This window comes from Anser cygnoides, chromosome 13 (genome assembly GCF_040182565.1).
Source record: "Anser cygnoides isolate HZ-2024a breed goose chromosome 13, Taihu_goose_T2T_genome, whole genome shotgun sequence".
Classification (NCBI taxonomy): domain Eukaryota; kingdom Metazoa; phylum Chordata; class Aves; order Anseriformes; family Anatidae; genus Anser; species Anser cygnoides.
Window position 1 is genome coordinate 20,539,798 of NC_089885.1, and position 23,585 is coordinate 20,563,382.

The following is a 23,585-nucleotide window of genomic DNA, read 5'->3' on the forward strand; positions in this document are numbered from 1 at the left end:
GGCAGGGTTATTGTCCCTCCACTCTGCCTCTTCTGTCCTCCATTTGAGATGGGGCTGGGGAGGAAAGCGCCCGCCGGACGGGCACGCTGGGCACCGCAGGGGCCGAGCACCCGACCTGCGCGTCCCGAGTCGAAGCACAGAGAGAGGGAGGAGGAGGTTATCATCAATTCTTAACATTTTATTTCTTTACTGGGTTAAACAAGGAGCGGAGAAAACCTCTGCCCCAAAATACAACAGAACTGAAAGCATTACAGGTACAGAGACTATTGAACACAGAGAGTAGTAGGATAATATTTTTAATACAACTGAATTATAGCATGGTTTTGTGTTTTTGTTTTTGTTTTTTTTTTTGTTTGTTTTTTGTCAAACCATTTTGGAAAATAAATGTAATAGGAACTAGTGCAAAAAAGTTCTAAACATGAAGCACAGTGTATAAAATGGCATAAGAAAACTGTCCCCTCGAGGACACAGTCACTTTCTTATGACAGAGGGGAGAAAGAGAAACAGAAGGGGGGTGGGAACAGAGAGGGAGGGTCAGGAAGGCAGAGGAAGAAAGCTGGAAAGAAAGAGAAACCGGGCAGGGGGATTAGAAAGAATATTTTGACTTCAGCAGTATGGTGTTTTTTGTTTTTTTTTCACCTCGCCACCGCGTACTGTAAAAGGACCTTTTCGTAGGTCTGAGCTCTGTAACCACCAACATTTCACAAGCACTTGAGAAGGGTTCGGTCACCAGCAGCCCTTTCTGCACGCACCCAACGGTGTCCCCGCGAGGTCCCCCCGCGCCCCGTCCCCTCGTCCCACGCCGCTTCTCCCCGCTCCCAGGCAGGCAGCAGGAGCGCCGGCTTTGGGGCTCTCTCCTCTGCAGTACTCTCCCTTAAAACGGTTCTTGTTGAAACGTGGTGTTTGCTTTTCCCCACGCACACACGCTCTGCGGTATCCCTGCCGGACCAACGGGTTTAATTTCTTCCAAATTTAAACTCCTATGAACGTGTGGGAATATCTCCGGGTTTGAAGGCTTCCCATCGCTGTGGTGGCTGAATGCTTTGGAGGCTAGAAGGAGCTGGATTCATTTTGGTTTGGAAAAGAAAACAGAGCCTGCTTAGAGGGCTGGCTGGGGGCATCCAACACCAGCTGAGGACCCGGAGAAAAAGGGAGGCCGCCCTGCAGGCAGCAGCACCTCGGCGTCAGTTCCCCGTCGGGAATATCCCCAAGCAGCTCCCCAGGTGCGCTGCCCTGCGCCGAGGAGCCCTGGTGGGGAAGGAAGCTCTCCAGTTTGCTTTCAGCACCGCGCCGCTCAGCCCGCTGCCCCCAAGAAACTGGCTGGATGCTATTTTGAGGAGAGCTGGTTGGAATTCCTTACAAATTGCTATTCTCTTCGAATCCACTGCCACCAGTTCCAACTGTGCGAGCAGAAAAAGTGTGATTGATTTTTTTTTTTTCATTTTATTTTTTGAAAATGAAAGGTTTTTTTTGTGGGAAAGGGCTGTTCTGGATACATTTCTCAATTTGAAAAAATTGGTCATAATTATCAATATGGCTTGTTTTGACAAGTTTCAAAATTAAAAAAAAAAAAAATAAACCTCTCTGGCTTGAAATGGCTTTTTGTTTTGCAACTCGAGCACGTACGGTTCCCAAAAAAAATACATTTAAAAATGGTAAAACCAAACACAAATTTCATGAGCCAGAACCGATTAAAAAAAAATAGTAATATTTGGGGGGGGGGGGGGTTGGAGTTTCAGTTTACAACAGGCAAAGTTGCAGACTGCCCGCTCTGCAGAAGGATCGCCGTAAAATGCCGTTCTGAACGCTACGGGGGCTGCAACCCGCTCCAGACTGCGTTTCGAGGAACCAGGGCAGATCTGCAGCTGCCCCGCGCTCAGCTGCCCCAGGAGGCAGGGACCCAGGGCTGCCGGCAGCCTCCCGCGAGGCTTTGGGGGTCCTGGGCGCAGCCCCCCCGGGTGAGTCCCGCGGGTCTGATCCGCGCTATCTGCTCTGGTCCTGAGGTCGGGACACGCAGCATGGAGCCGATGGGGGGGATCCAGGGAACGAGGCAGCAAGAGAAGGTCGTAAAGGATTTAAACCCAAGGAAATGGAGCTACGGGGTTTGGGAAAAACCGGCAGTGCCGATGTTCCCTCGCACAGCTGCTACCGCCCCGGCCTGCACGGGAACAAGAGGCCCGAGGACCCAGCTACACCCGGGCCTCCCCGGGCACCCCATGGGCCGTCTCCTGTGCTTTGTGTGCAAAGGACTGTTACAAAATCCCAGAGAAATGCCCCCCCGCAACGTTTCAGCTTTCTCCTAGGGGAACGCCAGCAGCTGGCCTGGCTCGGGGAGCGCCGCGCTCGGATCGCAAACCCTGCCCGCACGCGGTGGCGGGAGGCACGCAGCGGGCAGGCTGGGAACAGGGAGAGCGACCCCAGCGACCTTTAAAAGGCAACATTTTTAAAAAAAACCTTATTTGCAAAGAGTTTAACCTTCGTGTGTGGATGTAGCGATTCCCTTGCCCCGCTGCTCCCCGCAGGGAGCAGAGCATCCCGCCGCGTGCTGCCCGAGCCCCCTGCACCGTGCCAGGCGCCCCCGTCACCCGCGCCCTGCTCCCGGCCCCCCTGCAGCAATGCGCAGGGGTAGCAGCGCCCACAGAGCCACACGGGATGGAAAACACCCAGAAAGAGCTGCTGAGGAGCCTCGCTCCCAAAACACAGACTGGGCAGTGCTTGGGCAGGGCACAGGATGGACCCGTGCGAGCCCCCGAGCTGCCGAGACCCAGGAGCACGGAGCAGGCTTCTGCTGGGAAGGGACGGGGGGACCACGACCTGGGCACCTTCCAGCCTACAGCGGGTCGTTATTCACATCAGAAACTGCCCTCCCTCAGCTTTCGGATGTAATTTAAGGGAGATTTATACTGCTGAGGACGGAAATCCACAGGGCAGCTCAAAAAGTCTATAAACAAAATCGTTGGCCGTATTGCATAGATTTTCGGAGTGATTTTTGCCAAATCTATTTCTGTACTGAATTTGTCTCTTAATTTCTGTAGGCATTCCTTTCCGGGGTGGTAGCTAGGTGTCAGATTATACCTTATTACAAGCCGAAGCATGATTTTTTGGGGGTAGAGGCCGACGTGAAATGGCTGAGGGCAATGCAGCCTCGGGATGCAGGATGCCCCGTTTGCCCACCTCCCTTCCAGGCGCCGCGGGGCTGCCCGGGATGCACCGACGTGGCAGCGGGCAGTGCCACTGCCACGCCGAGCAGCAGATATCAGGGATTTTTCATTTTCCTTCTTTATTTTCTAAAGGCAGGGCAGAGGAGCCGTCTCCCGGCATCGCCTGCAGTCCTGAGTGGCAGTGAATGAACTGCCCTGACATCTCCTATTGAAGCAAAGCAAAATGTGTTGAACAAAAACCATTTCAAGATGTTTTCTGAGTGTTGCCAAGTTACTCAACATGTTCTGCTTTAGTTGTCAGATGCTTTCAAAGCGATTTCCCTAACTCAGAGCACGAATGGTGAGGGCTCTCCCTGGGAATCTTTTGCCTGGGGCTACCATGGATCTGCATTTTCATAAGAAAAGGGCTCAAGTAATGATTAATCTTCACCAGAGGAAGCAGGGCCTTTCTTTGGGATTTTTCTTCAGTTATTTTTAATTAATTTGTACAACTGGCAGCTACATTAAAGTGCAAAACACAGGGCTGATGCTGCAGAGGGGCCGGCCACGGCCACCTTTCCCCCGCCGCCCGGGCTGCCCGCGAGCATCGTCCCGGCGGCCCCGACACCGGGGTGGGCACCGGGGGCATCGCCGCTGCCGGACGGGGGCAAGGAGGCCGGGGGCCGGGGGAGAGGTTGGGCCGTGCACAGCCAGCCTCCTGCACGGTGCCTTCACTGGGAGAAGGAACGGGATCACAGGGCTGGAAGGGAAAGGAGAAAGCACCTCGGGTTTAATTCCCGGGAGGACGAAGCCATCCGGGGTGGGTGTTCTCCCGGGGGCTGCACCCGGAGCTGCTCTGCAAGGGGCTCCTCCTCGCCCAGGGCACGTCCACGCCACGCTGCAGCGGGAGCAGCGCCAGCGGGATGGACGGAGGCAACGCCAGAGCCTCCTCTCTGGGCTCTCCTCTCGCGCAGCAAAGGGAAAGCCGATCGAGGGGATTATTGGGGTTGTAATGTCAGAGCGGGGAGAAGATTTTTATCTGACGGCCCCGTAATGATGGACTGCAACGTACACCGCTTCCAGCTGCTCCGTCCTGTTCTGTGAGCAGCCTCGTCTGGATCCACTTAACGAGATTGGCAAAGTGTTGAATACAGCATATGGTGCCCTAAAACCACAGAACTTATTGACGGCAGCCCAGACTTGCTAAATAAAAGAACTCCTTCCAACAGCCTCGCTCTGTGAAGACTCAGCACTTTCCTTCCAGTCACACTAGGTAAAATCCCAGCCCCTGGGGCTGCCGCGGCGAGCGAGCCTCCTTCGGCCACCTGGGGCCGGCCAGCTCCCCGCGCTCAGCACCATGGGGCCACCCCGTGGCACCGCTCCTCGCCCGGCCCCGCGCCCCTCGCCGCGCTGTCCGCGGGCTGGGGGCTGCGAGGCCCCCGAGCGGGCTCTGCGGCAGACAATGAGCAGGGCCGGTGAGTCAGGGCCGCTCGCTGACGCACCACACTGGGCTATTCTTCTCTCCCCAGATGAGCCGCTCCAAGATTGGACGCAGCCTATCTCCGAAAGAGGCGCCTGGAATTAGCTTAACTCTTGGCAGCGCACGAAAAATCTAATTTCCTTCAGGACGAGCTGGATCCGGCCGTCTCGAGGCAGGAACACGGCTGCGCTCCCTCCTATGGTCTAGCTGTAGGCTCTTGCGATTCATCAAGGCAGCGACACAACTCAATTTCTCAGCAACAAACGGAGGGGCCGCGCTCCTGCTTGCCGAACCGCGGCGTGTCCAGGTTCCCCGACTGGCGTAAACTTGGCTGAAAACGTAGGGATGCCGTTAGGAACATTCACACAAGAGCCGCCCTACCTCCTCCGGGCAGCAACAGCAGCAAAATCCGCTCGGGACGCACTCTGCTTCTTCCACGAACACAAGCTCTCCAGCCCGATACCAATGACAACGAGCTCCCGGGCTTCGCATCTGCAGGGCTTTGGTCACAGGTAACGTGCAAGCACCTCCCCGGAGCTCTGAGCTTCAAGTCAAAGCAGACGTCAAACGTTGAGCTGCTTTTCAGAGCCTCTTTGGTCTGGAAATGGGCTGGAAACGTCGGGAAAGCAGCCTGCGTGCGCCCACCCCGGTGTTCAGTGTTCGCCCCGTGCCCACGGGACCCCTCTCGCCTCGGGTGCCTGACGAGTGGCACCGTCCCCCCGGGGCCGCCCCGCGAGCAGATCCTGGTGGGTGGATGGGGAATTTGGGAGTTTCTGAGCAGAGAGGGGACCCGATGAACGGCCGGAAACGTTGAGCTCAGGTTAAAAGGAAAAAAGCGAGACGATTCGGGCTGCACCAGCCAGCACCTTGCCCGACCGCGTCCCGCTGTCCCAGCTGGGCTCCTAGAAGGTTTCTGATCTGGGGGGCACCCAGTGATAAAAAGCAGTCGCGAGAACTCCCTTCCCCAGCTGGGCTTCATTAGCGCCTCCTCTTTGTGTGGGAGACCATCCCTACCAGCCAGATTTCGCCAGCCCTTCTGCCCAGTCCTTCTGCCATCCAGCAGATGATTTGCAGCCGCGAAGCAGGGACGGGTGCCTTCGGAAGCCTTTCATCCAATTGTTACCACGCCTGATCCCACCACCAGCTGAAGACTCCCTCAGCTTCGCCCGCGCACTGCGAGAGCCGCGTCTCCCCGACTCCGCTCCGAGACCAGCCGCTCCCGCGGGGAAAGAGAGCGAGAGAGGTTACACGAACCCAGCGGGACGCCTCGCAAAGCGGGGGGCACCAGGACGTCCCCCCTGCTCCACGCTCCCTCCCCACCTCCCTGAGCAGGAGGAGCAGGTGGGGACGTGGGGACACCAGCCCCATGGTGCAGCACCCTCCAGTCCCACCAGTCCCACCAGCAGCACCCTCCAGTCCCACCAGTCCCACCAGCAGCACCGTCCTGTCCCACTGGCCCCACCAGTAGCAGGAGGAGCCCGGCCAGCCCACGCAGGGGCCGCCTTGCACCAGCGGGGTTTTCTCCGGGGATGGGAAGGGAGGACAGGGATTTTCAGAGAGGTGCTGCCTCCATCCCGCCCGGCCGTTCGGGACGGCAGGGTGCGGGGCGTTACGGACGGAGGAGGAATAGAAAACGGGGGCCGGGCTGATTTCCAACCTCTTGGCATTTGGCTGGCGGGTGAGGTGCGGGCGCCCAAGGCACTCGCGGCAGGCGGCCGGGAGGCGCGTGGCAGCCCCGCGGGGCCACCTCCTGCGAGGGGGGGACCCCGTCCCCTCTGCTCCCCCGTCCCCCCTGCTCCCCCCGCCCCGTCCCCTCCTGCGCCCAGCCGCCCGGCTGCTCCTGACCGAACCCTTCTCAAAGCCGAGTCCCGCAGCCCTGTGCGCATTAGAGACTCTTCATCACGGGGATGCCCCGCGGCGAGCAGCTCTTGGGGGTATGTGCGGGGGTGTGTGTGTGTGCGTCACCCCCAATCCCGTGCCTCCCATTGGAGGAATAGCATGTGCCCCCCTTCGTGGGAAAAGATCTGGCGTTCTCGGAGGTCGGCTCCCCCCTCCGCGTCACTCGTCCCGCGCCACGCTCTCGTCCAGGGCGGGCAGGGCCTCCAGGCTGAGCCCCCCGCCGCCGCTGTGCACGCTCGAGAAGGACACCATGGTGTGGAGGAGCATCAGGACCAGCACGCACAGCCTGAGCCTGCTGCTGCCCAGGCGAGACCCTGCGGAGACCGGCAGCAAGGACGGGGAGTGGTGGTACTGGTGGTGGTGGTGGTGGTGGTAGAGGTGGTAGTGGTTCTGCCGCTGGTGATGGAGGTGGGGGTCGTGGCGGTGGTAATGGAGCGACTCTGACGCCGTGGATTTGGGGGATGTGTTGTAGTTGCTGTCTGGGGGGTGGTCGCAGGAGTCCCATTGCACCTCGCAGCACTTGGCCTCCTCCTCGGGCAGCTGGGTCTCCAGCAGCCCTGCGGGAAGGGAGCAGGGGGGTCAGCGGGGAGGACGAGGACGGCGAGCAGAGGGAGCGAGCACGGCGCCAGCCCGAGCACTGGGACACCCAGGGACCCCCAGCAGCAGCCGCCGGTGGGACTGGTGCGCAGGGAGGGACCCCAGCACGGTCGGGGCTCCCCAGGCAGCACCCGTCTATCCCGGCCCTGCTCTCACCCCATCACCTTCAGCCCCCTCACACTTTCTTTAGGTTTCAATGGGAGGTCGGGCTTTTGTTTCCCGAGCCCAGCCTGCTGCCACATCTCCGCGCCGTGCTTACATCTCACCCCAGCTCCACGCCTCGGCTCTCAGCAAGCGCTCCGCGCGTTTCTGCACCGCGCCTCCTCCCCCTCTCCTCCCCAACACGACTTCACAGCTTGTCACACAGCTCGTAAAGCCCTGCGGGTTCCCCAGCACCCACCCCTGCCCCTTGCAGCCCCCAGCGTCCTTACCCGTACAGATGAAGCCAGGCAAACCTCCGTAGATCAGCTCGTCATTGTCCGGTAACACAAACGGGCACCTGGTCTGCACCTCCAGGCAGTATTGCTTGCATGGGATCCGGTGTCGGCACTGTTGTTGTGTCACGTTGAAATACTCGGAGCACAGCCAGGCCTTGTAGACAGCCTAGGGGAAGGCACCGAGAGGGACACGTCAGCGCCCCACGCGCCGGGGCAGCACAAGCGCCGCGGAAACCCGGGGTGGAAGGGGAAGGGGAGGCCTCTTACCTCGCTTGGCTCGCTCGGCAAAGCTGCCAGCACACCCGGGCTACGTACTGAATTCATCCAGCAATCCAAGGAGATCATTAAAGCGTTAGGGGCCGCAGAACCGCTCTAACAAACCCAAGCCGCCACGAAAGCAAAGCGCATCGGCCACAGGGACTCGTGCCCCGCCCCACATGGGCACCGCGGCAGGTCCCGCTGCCGAGACCAGCGACCGAGAGCTTTGCCCATCACGTGCAAAGGATCCGTCCTTGCTCAGCCCCCTTCCCCGAGCCCCCCGGCACACCGACATGTCCCGGCGCTGCGCCCCTGCGAGCCATCGGACGGACGGGCAGGGAGCAGGGGCTGCCGCCTGCCCCCTGCTCACGGGGCTCGTGCGCCCCCGTCCCGCTGTCTGCCCGGCTCTCGCAACAAAATTAAGTTTAATAACAATAAGTTAATTAAAGTTAATTAACAACACGTTAACGGCCACATCCAGCCTCCTCTGAAACCGGCCAGAAAGGACTCCCTGCGAGTCAAAGGGAACGAGCTTCCCTCCTGAACGTGCTGGGATAAAGCCCCTGCTCCTCCTTCCAGATGGATTTGTATTTTCTGGAGCCTTTGAAACCATCTCCTCTTTGTTTCCCCATGTTTTCCAGAGATCCTTATCATCGGTTGTTTGGACCCTGGTGGTGTCTCAGGATTAGCGCTGGTTGGGAAATTCTTGGCAAGTTCTCTTTTTCTTTTTTTCCCTTTTTTCCTTTTTTTTTCCCCTGGTAAATGCCTATTCGCAAGCCCCCAGCATTTCCATGGAAGCGTGTTTTGGTGAAATTTCCATCAGAGCCAGTTTAATGGGGGCCGGGACGCAACCCACGGAGCGGTCGGCAGCCCTGTGGGCAGGGCTTGCAGCCGGGACGTGGGACCTTCAGCTGCAGCCCTGCTTTTTCTCTCTGGCCCACTGGATGTTAATTACTCAGGCGAAGTGGAACAGCTCCAGAGGAAGGCCTGGCTCTGTAACCAGACTGCGAGGACACGACCAGGAGGGAGAGCCTGGAGCCGCCAGTTCTGGATCTGCATCTGCTGAGCTCATTCCCTGGGGCCGAGGAGGAGGGGAGCTGGGCAGGGAGCCCGGGGTGATCGCCTCCCCAGCCCCACCGCCTCGTCCTTCTCCCGAACCCCCTTCTCCACGGCCCGGGTTGATCAGCGCTTCGTGGACTTCCCAACCAGCAGGGGCCCCGGCAGCGTGACGGCTCCTGCGGTGCCACCCAGCCCTGCCGAAACTGCCCGAGCCCACAGCCCAGAGCCCGGAGCCACATCCCCTCCTGCACCACCCACAGCACCCAGATTTTACTCCTTATCCCTGCTCGGGCAGGAAAAACACGGTGGGTGAAGTGGTGGGAGCAGCCTGGGAGGGCTGGAGACAAGGTCGGATGGAGCTGGAGATGAGGACTGATGGAGACAGGGACAAGGTCTGGTGGAGGAGACATGGACGAGGACCGATCAGTGCCTCCAAGTGCAAATTTGAACGGCCGAGGTGGGGTGGGATGAGTTCCCGCCCCCCCAGTCGCGGTGTTTTCAGGATTACGAACGGGAGGCACTAACCGCACCACAAACCGCCGAGGTGGATGCAGAATTTGCTGGGTAAACCTCAGCGAGATGCCTCAGGCCAAAAATCAGCCTGCAAGTCCAAAGAGGTCCTTCCAGACCTACAGCGCGTGGGATTCCACCGGAGCAAAGCAGTGTTACTATATATATATTTATATTTATATATATAAAGTGCCTGTCGCCGTATTGAAAGCAGCGTGGGCAGGCTGCAGCTCCAGGAGGGTGAAGCCACCCTGTCCTTGCCCCCCGGGGCCACCCACCCCTTCCACCAGCTCTGCCCCTCCGCTGGGTCTTCAGAGCCTCAGCGCCCCCCGTCTCCGCCAGGGACCTCCCCGCCTTCCCCGGGCAGGCTGAGTTACGGCTGGAAGCAGGCACCTCGCTGCCTGCAAGCCTGCCTTGGCACTTGACCTACATTTTGCCATCCAAAAGTTCATTCCCTTCAATCATTCCACACATCATCCCTCTCCCTCCTCCGTGTTTACACACTCCTAATATTTGCAGATGTACCACGCTCCCCGTTTAGTCACAGCTTGGGCGAGCTCGGCTGATTTCCTCTCTCGCCTTCCCTGCGAGCCTCCTCCCAGCCCCGCCATCCTGCACCTCTCCTCGTTGCTCATCCCATGTCCGCCCCCCAATTCCGGAGGTACGGGAGCACAGCGCATCGTAAAAGGCACTAAAAAGGCAAGACGTGAACCGGGCTGCCAGCAGTTAGCCAACGAAGGCACCTGCCTGCTCCTGCTCCCGGCGCCGCGGGTTCGGGGGGCACCTGCATCGCCGCCCGACGAGCTCCTCGCTGCCTGGCGCCAGGACCACATCCCCCCAAAAACCTTCCCCAGAGTCCCTCTGTGTTCTCGGGATTTCTGCACAGAACCACACACTGCTTTTCTCTTTTCTTTGAAGTAATTTGGCTGGTTTTGGTGCCAGCATTTTGTCAACACTGGTGCCGTCTGAACTACGTTCAAGGAGGAGCAGGGGCAGGGACGGAGAAGCGTCCCTGGGATTCACCCGCTGCGTCCCCCCGTGCTCGGCTCAGCTGGGTGCTGAGAGCACCGGCTGCAATTAGCCCAGCGAGCCTGCAATTAGCCCAGCGAGCCTGCAATTAGCCCAAGGAGCCTGCAATTAGCCCAAGGAGCCGCTGCTCTCCCATCAGAGCAGGAAGCAGTGCCTGGGAAGCGTCCCCCGGGCAATGCTGCCCCCGGCTCCAAATCTGCTTCTCCAGGAAGGGGATTTGCAGGCTGAAGGGGGAGGACGATAATGAGCGTGGAGAGAGAAGTGGGAAACCTTCCTCTAGAAATTAATACTGTCCTACAAAGGCAAGGTGAGACCTGGGGCTCCCAGCCTGCTAACCCCGCAAAGATCTCCCTGTCTGGGTGAGCGGGGAGCAGCCAGCACACGCTGCCCAGCGAGCCGAGGGGGCGGCGAGGGACACGGAGGGGCCGTAATCAGTGGTTACGCCAGGTGCAGGAAAATTGGACGTTTTGAGAAACCGAGCGTTGAGTTTAGAGCTTGGCAGAGCTTCCCGGGGCTGCACTCAATTGCAATAATATTGGGCTCCGTGGAGAAAGTGTCAGGGGCAGCTCTGCAGAACGATCCAGGAGCGTGCTGGGGTGGGTCTGCCCTGGAAGCCGCTCGGTGCTGCGCTCACGACTCCTCTCCTCCTCCTCGTCCTCGTCCTCCTCCTCCTCCTCCTCGCCGGTGCCACGAACGCTTGACCCAGTGGCAGCTGCGTGGAGCCGGGGCTGTGCACAAGCACCCACGGTGCCACCAGGGACCCGGACCCCAGCACCCAGGCCTGGCATGAGAGCTGCCCAAAGGAGCCGCTCCCGGGACCTGCGTTTCCACCGCGGCCTGGGCCGAGCATCTGGAGGGGCTGCGCCTCATTAATCGTGGACACAGGGAAATGAGCACTGCTAACGAGCCACTCGGGCACCTCTCCAAGCTCTGGCGCATCAGGATGCAGCGGGGGAAGCAGGGTGCGTAAGGGGGAGAGAAGAGCCCCCGTGGATGGCAGCGGATTAAGGGAATGCTAACGTCCGCGGCCGGCCAGGAGGAGTCACAAACACAACTGCAACGTCCAATTACCCTCGGATTCAATTACAGCCGCCTGCAACCCTGCCATTAACGACGCTGGGCTTTTTAAAGAGCGCTGTATTTTTTTTCTCATTAGCCCTGCTCTATGCCGTTCTAGCATCGTGGCTGCAAGAGCTGTTTTTTTCGGTGACTTCTTTGATGTTTCTGGAGCCGGGTCCTGGCCACGCTATCCCCGCCTCGCCCCGTTCGCACGCTCCGCTTTGGGGCGCGGGGAAGAGGGAAAAACAACACAGAACTGCGTGCGATCGCTCCTGTTTTCATAGCCTTTTTACTTTTTTTTTCTTTTTATTTTTTCCTTTCTATAAAGCCGACTGGTGCCCGGCGATGACAGCGCTGGAGCCGGGCATCCTCCGTTTCACAAGCGGTGAAGGCGAGCGCCGCGAAGGAGAGCGGGGGCCGGCTCCTCGCCGCCACCCGCTGCACCCCAGCACCTTGGGGTGCCACGGGGAGGTCAGCGCCGGCCTCGCCACGGGGGTCACCAGCCAGAAATAGGGTGCCCGGCGGGTGCTGGGCGGGAAGGGGGCCAGCAGCAGGCGGCAGCAGGGCAGTGGGGGCATCCTCTTCCTCCTCCTCCTCCTCCTCCTCCTCCTCCTCATCCCTGCTGTGCCCCTGGCTGGAGGCCACCTTCCTCACGGGCAGCGGGAGGCGGAGGCTGGCACTGAGCGGGCGCTGTCTGCGGGGGGGCACGAGGGGACCGTTTGCACCCTGGCACCAGACCCATGTTCCTGGCCTCGCCACTGAAGTCACCCCGGGGTTAGCCTGCAGCACCCTAAATCCAGCCCGAACACCGCTGACCTCGGTGACTTCATGGAGAAACTCGCTTTTAGCACCTTTGTTTTTAATCCCCGGTTCCTGGAATAAGGAAGCTCCCTGAGAGCCCTCTCTTTCACTGCAAACAGAGCCCCCAAAGTAAAAAACCCTCCAAGCTACTCAAAGCAAGCCCGAGACACAAGCGGCTCCCTAAGCTCGTCTCTTCCAAAACTCGGGAAACAGCCCCCGGGCACCAGCGCGTGCCCCTCGCCTGCTCGGCCATCCTACAGCCCTGCCGGCCAGCCCGTCGGGGAGCTCGCTGCGTGGACCTGGCAAAGCGGAGGGGAACGAGCTCCTACACCTCCGCGCACACACGCACACACCTTCAACCACGCCGGGCGAGGGGGCAACGCGGGACTTTTCCCCCGGGGAAGTGGCCACGCTCACGGTGTCTGGGTTTTGGGGACAGGGCGCTGGCCGTACGGCTGCACCTGCTGCCCGCAGGACGAACACGGTGGCAACGAACGACGCCTCTGGGCGGAGGGAGAGGAGCCCCACGCGCCGCCCCGTGCGGGACCCTGGGCCCCTTCCCTCCCACCGCAGCTCCCAGTTCGCCCAGTGCCGGTTTATCACGATGGCCCTGTCGCCACTGGGGTCCGGCCGCGTGCCCACAGCCACCCCGCTCCTGCAGACCCCAGCGGGCCACCGCAGGCTTTAGATCCCCCACGGCCTCTTCGAACACCCTAATTCCCCCCAAACGCTGCGACTGAACAATGAAATGCCACCTTGGGGCCGACGCGTTCTTCCTCCAAGCGGGGACCGCGAGGGGTGGGAGCGCTCTGCACGACGCTGCCCGCGAGCCCCCCAGAGCACAAAGGCCGAGGCCGAGCCCAGCCTACGTGATGTCGGTGGCGTGTTCGGTCCCCCCACATCCTGGCTCTGTCCTCTCTGCCCTGCGATTTCTTCTGGCAGCGACAGCCCACGCTTGGACAGCGTCTGGTACAACGCGGCCCCAGTCTTGGTGGGCTGCCTGCAGGCACTGCTGTAAAACAAACGCATTGAATGTAAACAAAATGCACATTGAGGCCGCCGCGTATGGAAGCGGGCAAGGACTGGGCCCCATTGTGCTACAGGCTGCACGACACGGGCAGTAGACAGCCCCTGTCCTGAGAAACTTGTGATGCACACAAACCCGAGAGCAAAGGCAGCGAGCACCAGCGCTCCCACGCAGAGCCGGCAGGGCAAGAGGGGCGGCTGTAAATCCCCAGCGCTGCTTTACGCCCGGCTTTCAGAGAGGCGTTTTGGCCGGGCTTGAGAGGGGAGAAGGAGCAGCTCGACGGGAGGGCACGGCCCCGGACGGGGAGCGTGAAGGTATGCGTGGGAAGGGGCGGCCCGGCGGGGCCGGAGGTGGGCAGCCGGGACGGGACTCGGCCGGTGGCCAGGGAGCAGCTCGGGCCCCGCCGCCCCCAGGGCTTCGTCCCCGTCCTCCCTGCAACGGCGCGGTGCCGGCAGGGAGGCTGGCAGGGAGCAGCCTCCGCCGGTGGCCGGGAGCTGCCACCGCTCCTCGAGGCTCACGGACGCCAGCAGGGGCGTGCTGGTGGCCTGGGGGCTGGAGGGGTGGGAAACGCCTGGACGGAGCAGCACCGCTGGCGCCAGACGTGCCAAACCCCTGCAGGTACCCCCCAGCCCAGCCCCTGGTCCAGGCGCACCCGTCCCGTCCCGCTCCCTGTTAACAAAAAACAGAGCACGAGTGACTCCAAGCACCCACGCAGGGCGCAGTCAGATGCCACAGGACGCGGATGAGCGACGAAGTTACCCCGCAGCGGAGCCGCTGCCTCCCCGAGCAGCCCCCACGGCACGAAGCTGCCTGCGGGAGGAACCCAAGGACCGCGAAGCGCCGGCCCCCCGCTGCACCGGGCCCTGCCTGGCTGCTGGCGGGGGCACGTCGGGGGCGGCGAGAGCTGGAAGGGCGGCAGAAGTCAAATGGCGGCGGGGACCTGGCTCCGGAGCGGCACTTCCCTAAGCAGCTAAGCCGAAAATGCTGCTTGGATGCAGGAATAACGGCCCCGCGGGGAAAACGTGGATGGGGATAGGGGATGCACCCCGAGTGCTGCTCTCCATCGGGAGCTGCGGCGTGTCCAACGCAAGCAAAGCTTGCAGGGGCTGGAGGAGCATCAGCCAGCATCCTGAGAGTAATCCCTGGGGGCTTCTGAGCTGAAGCAGGAAGCCCGGGGAGGGTTTGGGTGCTGCCCACCAGCAGACGCCCCCCTGCATCGGTTTGAGCACCCCAGCAGCAGGCGCAAACCCCCGCTAAAAAGTGATTAAAGCTAAAAAGTGATTAAAGACAGCCAGGAAGACGAAGACGGTTCCGACAGAGCCGGGACAGACGGAGCGATCAGGTGCCCGCAATCTATTAGAAGCGCTTGAGGAATTCACCCCCATTAGACAGTGCTGCAGCCAGGGCCCAAAAGTAGATTAAACATTTATAGGGCTAATGAGAACATCCTGTTACATTAGACGGGATATAAAAAAATAAAGGCCAGACACTTCAGTGCCACAAGCCATCAATTACCCGCAGCCGGAGCCAGAAGAAGTTTCTCCAGCACTGAGGGGACTTCTCCGCTGCGCCGGGCTCGCGCTGCCCTGGCATCGCCCGCGGCCCGACCCCGCAGCTCGCCGGGAGCTCCTCGTCCGAGCCAAGGGCCCGAACGGTGCAGAGCGTCCTGCAGCGTCCGACCCGCCACGGCACAGCACGAGGCAGGGTTCGAGGGGACACCTCAGCCTCACGCGGCGCCACCGGGGGAGAAGCGGGATTGGACCCGCTCTGCCCAGGCACAGGCTGAGCCAGAAGCTGGCCCCGGGGCTTGAGATGCTCGAGGTGAGCGGAGACCCAAACTTCCACAGCGCTGCACGAGGATTCGTCCCCTGCTGTGGCTATCGGAGGTATCCCCGAGAAGGGCACTGGGGGGAGAAGCCCAGCCAGATGCCACCAAGGCCAAGGTCGGAAGCAGCCTGAACAACTTCATAATCACTGAGCGGCCCGCTAATTGCACCCGCTGATATTGCCAAGCAAGGGGGTGCAGCGAGCTCCGGTAGGGACCCAGAAACAGCAGGAAGGAGCCCGGGGAGGTCGGAAGATGGGCAAGAAATGAACAAAACTCACGGCAGAGAAGCAGCTCAGGAGCAGGCAGCGGTGCCCAGCACGGAGCTCTGTGACTACTGCCCGCCCCGCGGCACGGCCGGCAGCCCCGGGGGCACGGTGCGCGTGCTGGCCAGGAGACAACCCTGTGCCAAGTGCAGACGGCTTTTCTAAAAGCGGCTTTTGTTGACGGCCGTGCCCTGAAGAGCCCACGTCTCCCCAGCCCCAGTGGGATCCGGGCAGCAGCCGCTGGTGGCTGGTAGGGGTCTCTGTGTGATGCCAGGGGGCTCGGGCTTTGAAATTCTGAGTGTTTGCAAGGAAAAGAAAAACCGTTTGTCAAAAATCTGCACATCGCCTGCAGGCTACAGCCTGCACGTCCTCTGGCAAGGCGGCTTGCAGCAAGCGTCCCCAGCCCCAAGCCCCAGCTGTAGAGCAAACGCCTGCCCGCAAGAGACGGGGGAGGCCAGGACCCGCACCCAGGGGCTCCCCTCCAGCCTTTTCCCCAGCAGTGCCGGTGGAAACACCCCCGTTTCTAACTCCCCACGTGCATCACACCCCGTTCTCCAGGGATTGCCACGCCACGACACCTCGTCACATCACCCTGGAGCACAGCGGTGCCCAGGCAGGGGCAGCACTCGCCCCTCGGCGGCGACCCCCCTGCCTCGCCTCTCCTCCCCTTGGCAGCGTCCCTTTACCGGGCACCCTGCAGGAGCTGCCGTGCAGAGGCAGGATGTCAGCCGAGATGCCAAACGCCTCTCCCTCCCGAGGGGGTGAGCAGGGGCAGCGCTTCCTTCTCCGGCCAGCACCGGGAGCTCTCCCGGGCAGGGCTCTGGCACGCCAAAGCCTTGCCAGGTGGTGGTGGTTCACGCTGCCTTTTGACATCGCTGCTCACACCAGAATTTGGAGGAGTTGGCTGCTCACATCCGGGCTGCTCCTCCGCCTGACAATCCCCAGACCAAGCACGTTTAGGAAAGGCCACGGGGAGAAGTAAAAGCCGAAAAGAGGTGAGGATGGAGAGCGGGGCCGGGCTCGGGCAGGAGTTGCTCTGCTGGGGGCCTCAGCCGGCACCGCACCCCTGCCCACCCTGCACCAGCGGACAGGGTGCAGCCCATGTGGCCGGCTGGCTCCTGCTCACCCGGGCAGCCTCCGTGTCTCATTCATGGATTTGCTGTCCCTGAGTCATTGCCCTTCAAACGACAGCGGAGCCCGGCCTCCTCTGTGCGGAGCCAGGCATGAGCCGCATCCTAATGGCATCCCGGTGACGGCAGGAACGGCCCCCGGCAGCCCAGGTGCGCCCTGCCTGCTGCCAGCAGAGGGAAAACCCCGCGGGGCATCGCGGCTACGAGGCGCCCCCGCTGCCTTCCGGGCCGCGGGAGCAGCCTGCCTGGCCGCGGGGCACTCCAGAAGCAGCGGGTGGGCGCAGTGCCCCGGGGGGCTGCGTCGCGACCCCACAGCGCGAGGCCCCTTTGTGTCTGCGGGGACAGCGCACGTCAAGCACCCCCTCCTCGTATTGAAGCAGCCTCACGAGCCGTCCCCGATCCGGGCCCCCCCGGGGAACCGCGCTGCGCCCTGCCTGCTGCCTCCTGGCGCTGGCAGCGAGGCCGCTTCACCAGGTCGCCGTAAACACGGGCTGCTGAAAACGCAGCGCGCCGCGCTGAGCTCACGGACCCCCACCAGCTGCCCGCAGCCCTGCGGGAGCGCTGGACGCCTTCCGAAAGCCACCGTCAGCCGCTGAAGTATCGCCCCGTGGCTCTCGGGCTGGGGCTGCAGCCCTCGCCCCCCAACACCGCACGGACGGGGAGGCGCGGGGGCTCCTCGGCTCCGACAGCCGGGACCCGCAACGGGACGCAGGAGCAGGCGCCGGCACCTGCGTCGCTTGGAGCTGCTCGGTGACGGTTTGATGGAGGCGGGTCTCTCGCCCTCCCTTGCACCACTCGCTGACCCGCCTGCTCCTGCACTGAGACCGGCTGCGGCCGTAAACGCGGAGTCGTTTCCCTTCGGCACCGCTGGTGAACGCGGACGAGGTCCAACGTGCAAACAAGGCGCTGGAAGCAGGCAGGCAAACACCACCGAAGCCATCAGCGAAATCCCCCCGTTCACACGAAACAACAGCTCGTTCCCTTTCCTGCTTTCCTCCCAGAAGACGGTCCCCATCTCTGATCTTTGCTTCCAAGCACCTCGGCGGCATCCCGCACGGGGCGCACGAAGCGCGGCCGCAGTAACTGCGCACGAAGCTGCACGCCTTTGGTTCAGGTTCCTTCTGTGATCGAATCCCACCTCTGTGCAGGGCTGGAACAGATCACCTTGGTTTAGGACCACCTTTTTCAGGATCACCTTTTTTAGGACCTTTTTTAGGATCACCTTTTTTAGGTTTTTTTTTTAGGATCACCTTTTTTAGGACCGGTGCGCAACACCGAGCTGCGCGCTCGGCTAAGCCCACGCGTATGGTCTTGGTAAAGTCGCCAAACTGAGTACTGCATCGACCCAAGCTTATTTGGGATTTTTTTTTTTCCGTGAAACGCGAGCAAAACCCCGCGCTGTCACCAGCAGAGAGGTTTTTGGGGTGAAGGCACGCTGCTTTCCTGGCGGTTTTCAGCCCAGCCTCGCCACCCCTGTGGGCTCAGGGAGAGCCTGCCCCGCGGCAGGGCGGCACGGCCCTGGGGTGATGGGCCGGCTGTGGCAGCCTCGTGCTGGGAGACCCACCCAGGACCTAAAACCCACTGGGAACTTCACTGGGCAACACCAAGACCTAAAAGCCGAGCCCGCTGTCGCTGCCCTGTACGGGGGACCAGCCTCTGCCTCGCACCAGCGCTGCCCAAAATCCCGGGGAGTGAACTCCTGCCCTGCCATGCACCCGTCGGGCCCCTGCTGTGGGCGACGGGGAAACTGGGGTGGGGAAAGAGCTGCAGGCAGGGCCGCAGCGCGATGCAACAGCCGCCGGCCCCAGCACACAGAGAAGCCCTGGTAATCTAATCAAATCTGAGATGCTACAGGTCCTGTCCAGCCTGGCCTTCCCACCAGCGATCTGTTCCCGGCCCAGGTCCTGCAGCTCCCGGCTGTCAGGCCTTCTCTCTCCGCCGCTTTGTTTCCCGCAGCCTAATGAGTCCTTAATTCACCAGCCTTGGTCCCATAGATCTTTATTTGCCCGGGTAACGGTGGGGATGCGCGCTTTTAGGAGCGCCCTCCGCAGCGGCTACCGGCTGAGGGAGGCAGCACAAGCACAGCACCTCCGTCTCTAAAGCAACAAAACCCCTGACTTCCCGGCAGCCGAGCTAGGAGCGACGCTGGGCTTTGTCGGTTCAGAAAGACGGGGAACAAAAGGAGAAAGCCAGCCCCGAGCACCAGCACCACGCGGGACGGCAGTTCGAGGGAACTGGGGTCTCCCGCCGCGCTACGCCACGCGCGGACGGAGCCGACTGGTTGTGTGCCCGTGTCCCGGGCCTCCCCCAGGAAACGCGGCCACGGCCCGCAGCTCCGCCACCAAACCCCACCGAACGCAGCACGCGAACCAGGATCACAACGGAGAAACACGTTTCCATGCTTTGCAGTCCCTCGGCCGTGGGTATGTGGGGCGTCAGCTGCAGGAGCAGTAAGCAAAGCGTTTTCGGAGCCTGATTCTGAAGCTACCGGTGCTGCGCGGGAATAACACCGACGTATGGAGAACCCGGGGCCTGCCCGCGAGTCCTTTCCAAGCAGATCAGAGGCCTCGGAGAGCCCCGGAGCTCCTCTGTCCCCGTCGTGCAGGGGAGCCGGAGTTGCCCTCTCTCCTGGCACTCAATTTTCCAGCCTCCGCTGTGGAGATCCAGGAAGGATCTGGATGGAGGCAGGGTCAGGCCGTTGACCCCCCACCCGTTACGTTTTTCTCCTCTCACGGCTTTTGGTCATTTACCCGCGTGTTTTGCCGCCGCTGAGCAGCAGCTCTCTGCTGTCGCTTGTAGGCGGGCATGCGCGCGGGCAGCGGGCAGCCAAAAGCAGCACCGGAAAACGCAGCATTCAGAAAACTCAGCGTTCGGACAGGAATTAAACCCAGGTTGCTTTAAAACTCCCGTCCGCTGGCTCTTCCAGCGCAACCCCTGCTAAGCCTCGGGGGGCTGGGGGAAATGAGGCCAAAAGGGGGGAAAATGAGGCCAAAAAGGGGGAAATTGAGGCCAAAAGGGGGGAAACGAGGCCAAAAAGGGGGGAAACGAGGCCAAAAGGTGCTCGTGGCCACAGCGCCGGGCCAGGCTGCCGTGGCCTCGAGCCACAGGCGGGGGCAAGGCTGTGGTTCTCAGCTGTGAGGGCTGAAAGCAAGGCACCGAAACACGCACGGAATCGCCTTAAATAAGCGGCCCGCTTCTCCCCAGGCACCGAAGCGAGCGGGAGCGGCGAGGGCTGGGGGTGATGCCTGAAAACTCAGGCACCCGCGCCGGAAAATTTGGGCCCGGGGAACTCGTGGGCCGCCCCGGCGAGCGCCCGCAGGCTGGGCGCGCTGCTCACGCCCTCCTGTTGCTTCCCAAGCGCCGCCTGTGGAGTCGCCGGGCTGCCGCTCGCAGATGCTCCGAGGAGGCAACCGCGAATGTGACAACGGCGCGAGCGAGGAGCTACGCGTCTTGCAGCTGCTATCTTGAGCTTCGCGTCTCCTAAGCTTCGTTTCCTGCCTTCTCGCCAAGGATGCTAAAAGCCCACGGGCACCACGCGAAGACTCATCTACGCGGGGCTCCGTTTCCAGATGCCTTGGAGTCAATGGGAACGCCGCCTTGCCCGTGACCCCAGATAAGGACTGCGTTCCGCTCCTTCTGTCTGCTGCTCTCTCCAGGTCTCTGTGCCAGGGGCACACAGCTCAGACTCGGCGGGGATGGATGCAAGGGGCTGGAGGGCGCGGGGAGCTCTGCCCCGAAGCCCACCTCGCATGGCTGGGCTCCTTCCCCTCTCCTGAAAAGCCACCACCAGCCTCTCCCTCCTCCGCACTCGAGGGAGCATCCTCTCAACGCCAGTGGGAAGCCGCTGGGTGTTGCCTTCAGCCTGACACCGTGAGGCCCCCCGCGAGGGCTGGCGCTGGCCCACGTGGCCACGAGCCCTTGCTGTAGCCCACTCCGTCCCTCCCAGCTCCTCCTGCTTTCTGCCGAGCCCACCCAGCACCAGAGCACGAGACCCGGGGCCAGCAGTCGCCACCGCCTGCGCGCGCAGGAGGCGGCACGCTCGGCCCCTGCCGGGAGCTGGATTGCTTCATTCAGCACCCAGATGCAGTCACGGGAGCAGAGCAGCAGCACCAAAGCACTTGGTGCGAGCTGACTACTACGTACCTCTGAAACCGCAGGGGGAGTTTGGGCGAGCAGATTGTAATTACCTGGCCTGGCGCCGGCCCAGCACGCCAGCGCTAGCTCCTTTCCAAAAAACGGTTCCGTACAGGAGCGGCGCAGAAACGCGGTCCTGAGAGCCAGGGCCAGCACCTCGCGGTCGTGCCCTTGGTGAAAGGCAGGCTCCGTGTCCCCAGCGCTGTGCCGGGGGGAGAGCACGGCTCCGGGAGCTGCCCAGGCATCCCTCCGAACTCTCCCGTTAAAGCAGCGTCCGAGCCCCGTCCTGCGAACAGGGGACGCTCTGCAGGCATCCCTCTCGGGGCGGCGCACAAGCGGAGCGCCTGGCTGCAAGGCACGGCGCTGCCTCTCCACGACACCGCTCCGAGAGAGGGAGGCAGGTTTAATTACGGAGCCATAACGCTTCCCGGGGACTGCGTGCGGAGGGAGGTGGCAGGGGCAAGCCGGGCGGCCGCGGGGAGCCGCGGGGCTGGGGGCCAGAGCCTGCGCCACGGGGGGGTGCTCAGCAGCACCGAGCGGGGCCCTGGGGAGACGCACAGCCACGCTCTTTGCTCTTGGGAAGAGATGGCACTGGGCTGAGGTTTGATCCGTGTGGTGCTGGGGAAGGCAGCCCCGTAGCCGTAGGAACACGAACTGCTCCATGAGCCCCTGCTCTGCTGGTAACACCGCGATGCTCACGGGACCCGGAGCTCTCAGCTCCGCTGGGCAGAGCGGGGCATGGAGACGGCTGCTGAAGGACCGCGTGTCGGGGCACCGCACCCCCTGCCAGCACCAGGGGCAGATCGGGGGGCACCCCCCAGAGCGAGCTCCCCGCCGCTGCCATCACACACCAGGGCTGGGGGCGGCTGGGGACGCCGGGGGAGGCAGATCCCAGCACACCAGCCCATCTCCCTGGGGCAAGGGGGCGAGAGGGCTGCAAAACGGCTGCGTGCCCGCCGTGCCTGTGGGGAGGGGGCTCCTGATCCTTGGTTCATCTCGGGTCACCGCTGTCCCCACAGCCCGGATTAATGATGTCCGGGCAGAGCCCAGGGCTGCCCCAGCGCCATGCAGCGCTCCTCCACTGCAGGCCGGAGGCGGCGGTGATGGCCCCGCGGTGTCGTGTTTGGAGGCTGTGCATGTACAGATGCCCTGCTCTGCCCGAGCCCTGTCCCAGGACTTCGGTCCTGTCCCCAGACACTGCCAGCCCTGGGGCTCGGGCAGCGCAGGGAGCGTGGCTTCACCCAGCATGGGGACGGGAGGGCTGCGGAGCCCCGGCACCCCGTCCTCCTGCTGCCAGGAGCTCCGGGGCCATGAGCGGCTTGTGTGCCTTGGCCCCTTCTCCCGCCTCTGCCTCCCCCACTGGGTTTTTTGGGCCTGCTTGCCCGTGTCGGAGGACCGTAGGGGTCCCAGGACGCCTGGGAGACGTGTCACAAGGAGAAGCCTCTGGGGATGGCCAAGGGTGGCTGAGGAGCCCAGGGGACGCGCGCTTCGCCTCCAGCCCCCCCCGTTGCGCCGCGCCGGGCCCCCTCGTACCTTGCAGTCCCTCACGCAGGATCTGACCGAGTACTCGTCCGACTGCAGGTATTTCTCCAGCAAGAGGTCGAACTCCTCGTATTTTTCCTGAGCGTGTTGGTCCAGCCGCTGGTACGCCTGGACGCAGCTGCTACACGCCTCCCCGCCCAGCGCCCCGGCGGCGGCCGCCACCAGGTCCACCATCAGGTTGTCCAGGCTGCAGTCCAGGCTGTCGGGGCCGGCCATCTCGCGCAGCAGGTCCCAGATCGTGTAAGTATCACAAAAGGAGAGGTTCAAGTTCCCGAAGTACGCCTGCAGGAAGGTCCTCCGCGCCGGGGCCGAGGCCAGCGGCGGCCCGGCGGGCACGCCGGCGAAGGAGCCCAGCAGGCGCTGCAGCGAGTGCAGGCGGGCGCAGGCCGAGTCCAGGTCGCCGCGGGCGGCGGGGCAGGGCCCGGAGGCGGCGGGCGGCCGGCTCAGGTTGCCCAGGAAGGCCTCGCAGCCGCCGCCCGCCGCCGCCGCCGCCGCCGCCGCCGCCGCCTCGGCGCCCGCCAGCGCCCGGGGCCCGCGGCCCCTCGGCCGCCCGGCGCCGCTCCGCTCCCGGGCGCGCAGCTTGGCGGCGGCGCAGAGCCACAGATGGTCGGAGAGGAGCACGGTGAAGAAGAGCAGCGAGGCCAGCGACAGGCGCCATTTCTGCGCCCGCTCCGGGTCGGCCGCCGGCTTGTCGCTGCGGCGAGGCGCGCAGCACACCGCCCCGCCGCCGGCGGCCCCGCGGGGGGACAGCCAGGCGCCGCGGATCATGGCGCGGCGGCGGACGGGCGGACGGGGGGGCTGGGGGGGGCCAGGGGCGGCCGCGATGCCGCCGGCCGCGATGCCAACGCCGCCGCCGCCGCCGCCCGCTCCCGCTCCCGCTCCCGCTCCCGCTCCCGCCGCGGCCGCCCCGCCGCCCGCAGCCCGCCGCCGCCCCGCCGCCCGAGCCCCGGCCCGCGGCCCGCCGGCCGCGCCATGCTGCGGCGGGGGGAGGCGGCGCCGCGCCGCCCGCTCGGCCCCGGCGACGGGGCTCCCCGCGGGGGCATGCCCCGGCCCCGGCCCCGGCCCCGGCCCCGGTCTCCCCTCACGCCGCTTTCCGCCGGCCCCGCGGCTGCGCCAGCTGCCGCCCGCCGCCGGGCCCCACGGCCTGCCGGCCTCACGCCGTCGCCATCTTCGGCCGCGCCGCCAACACCTGGAGGAGCCGCGCGGGGCTGCGCCTGCGCCACCGGCACCGACACCCCCCCCCCGCACCCCCCCCCCCCACCCACCCCCCCGGGCAGCCGCCCCGCCGCTCGGCGCGGCCACCGGCGCGGTGCGGGCAACGCGGGGCCGGGCGGCACGGCTCGGCACGGCTCGGCTCGGTTCGGCTCGGTTCGGCACGGTTTGGCACGGCAC

General features: G+C 63.3%; 1 protein-coding gene across 1 annotated transcript; it reads right to left on the reverse strand.

Moving 5' to 3' along the window:
- Positions 1–157: 157 nt before the first annotated feature.
- Positions 158–23,379, reverse strand: NALF2 (NALCN channel auxiliary factor 2). Its single transcript, XM_048076784.2, has 3 exons — positions 22,185–23,379; positions 7,548–7,719; positions 158–7,076 (listed from the first exon to the last, which is right to left on the reverse strand). Exons 1-3 carry the CDS (start codon positions 22,959–22,961, stop codon positions 6,679–6,681), a joined length of 1,347 nt encoding a protein of 448 aa, XP_047932741.2. The 5' UTR covers positions 22,962–23,379; the 3' UTR covers positions 158–6,678.
- Between the last annotated feature and the right edge of the window lie 206 nt (positions 23,380–23,585).

Bases quoted from the DNA above. Each gene is read 5' to 3' on its own strand.
- NALF2 (XM_048076784.2), bottom strand. From the start codon at position 22,961: ATGATCCGCGGCGCCTGGCTGTCCCCCCGCGGGGCCGCCGGCGGCGGG. The intron at 7,720-22,184 runs GTACGAGGGGGC...GCCTTCCCCTAG, and splicing joins CCTGCGTGAGGGACTGCAAG to GCTGTCTACAAGGCCTGGCT. The intron at 7,077-7,547 runs GTAAGGACGCTG...CCCTTCCCGCAG, and splicing joins GCCTGGCTTCATCTGTACGG to GGCTGCTGGAGACCCAGCTG.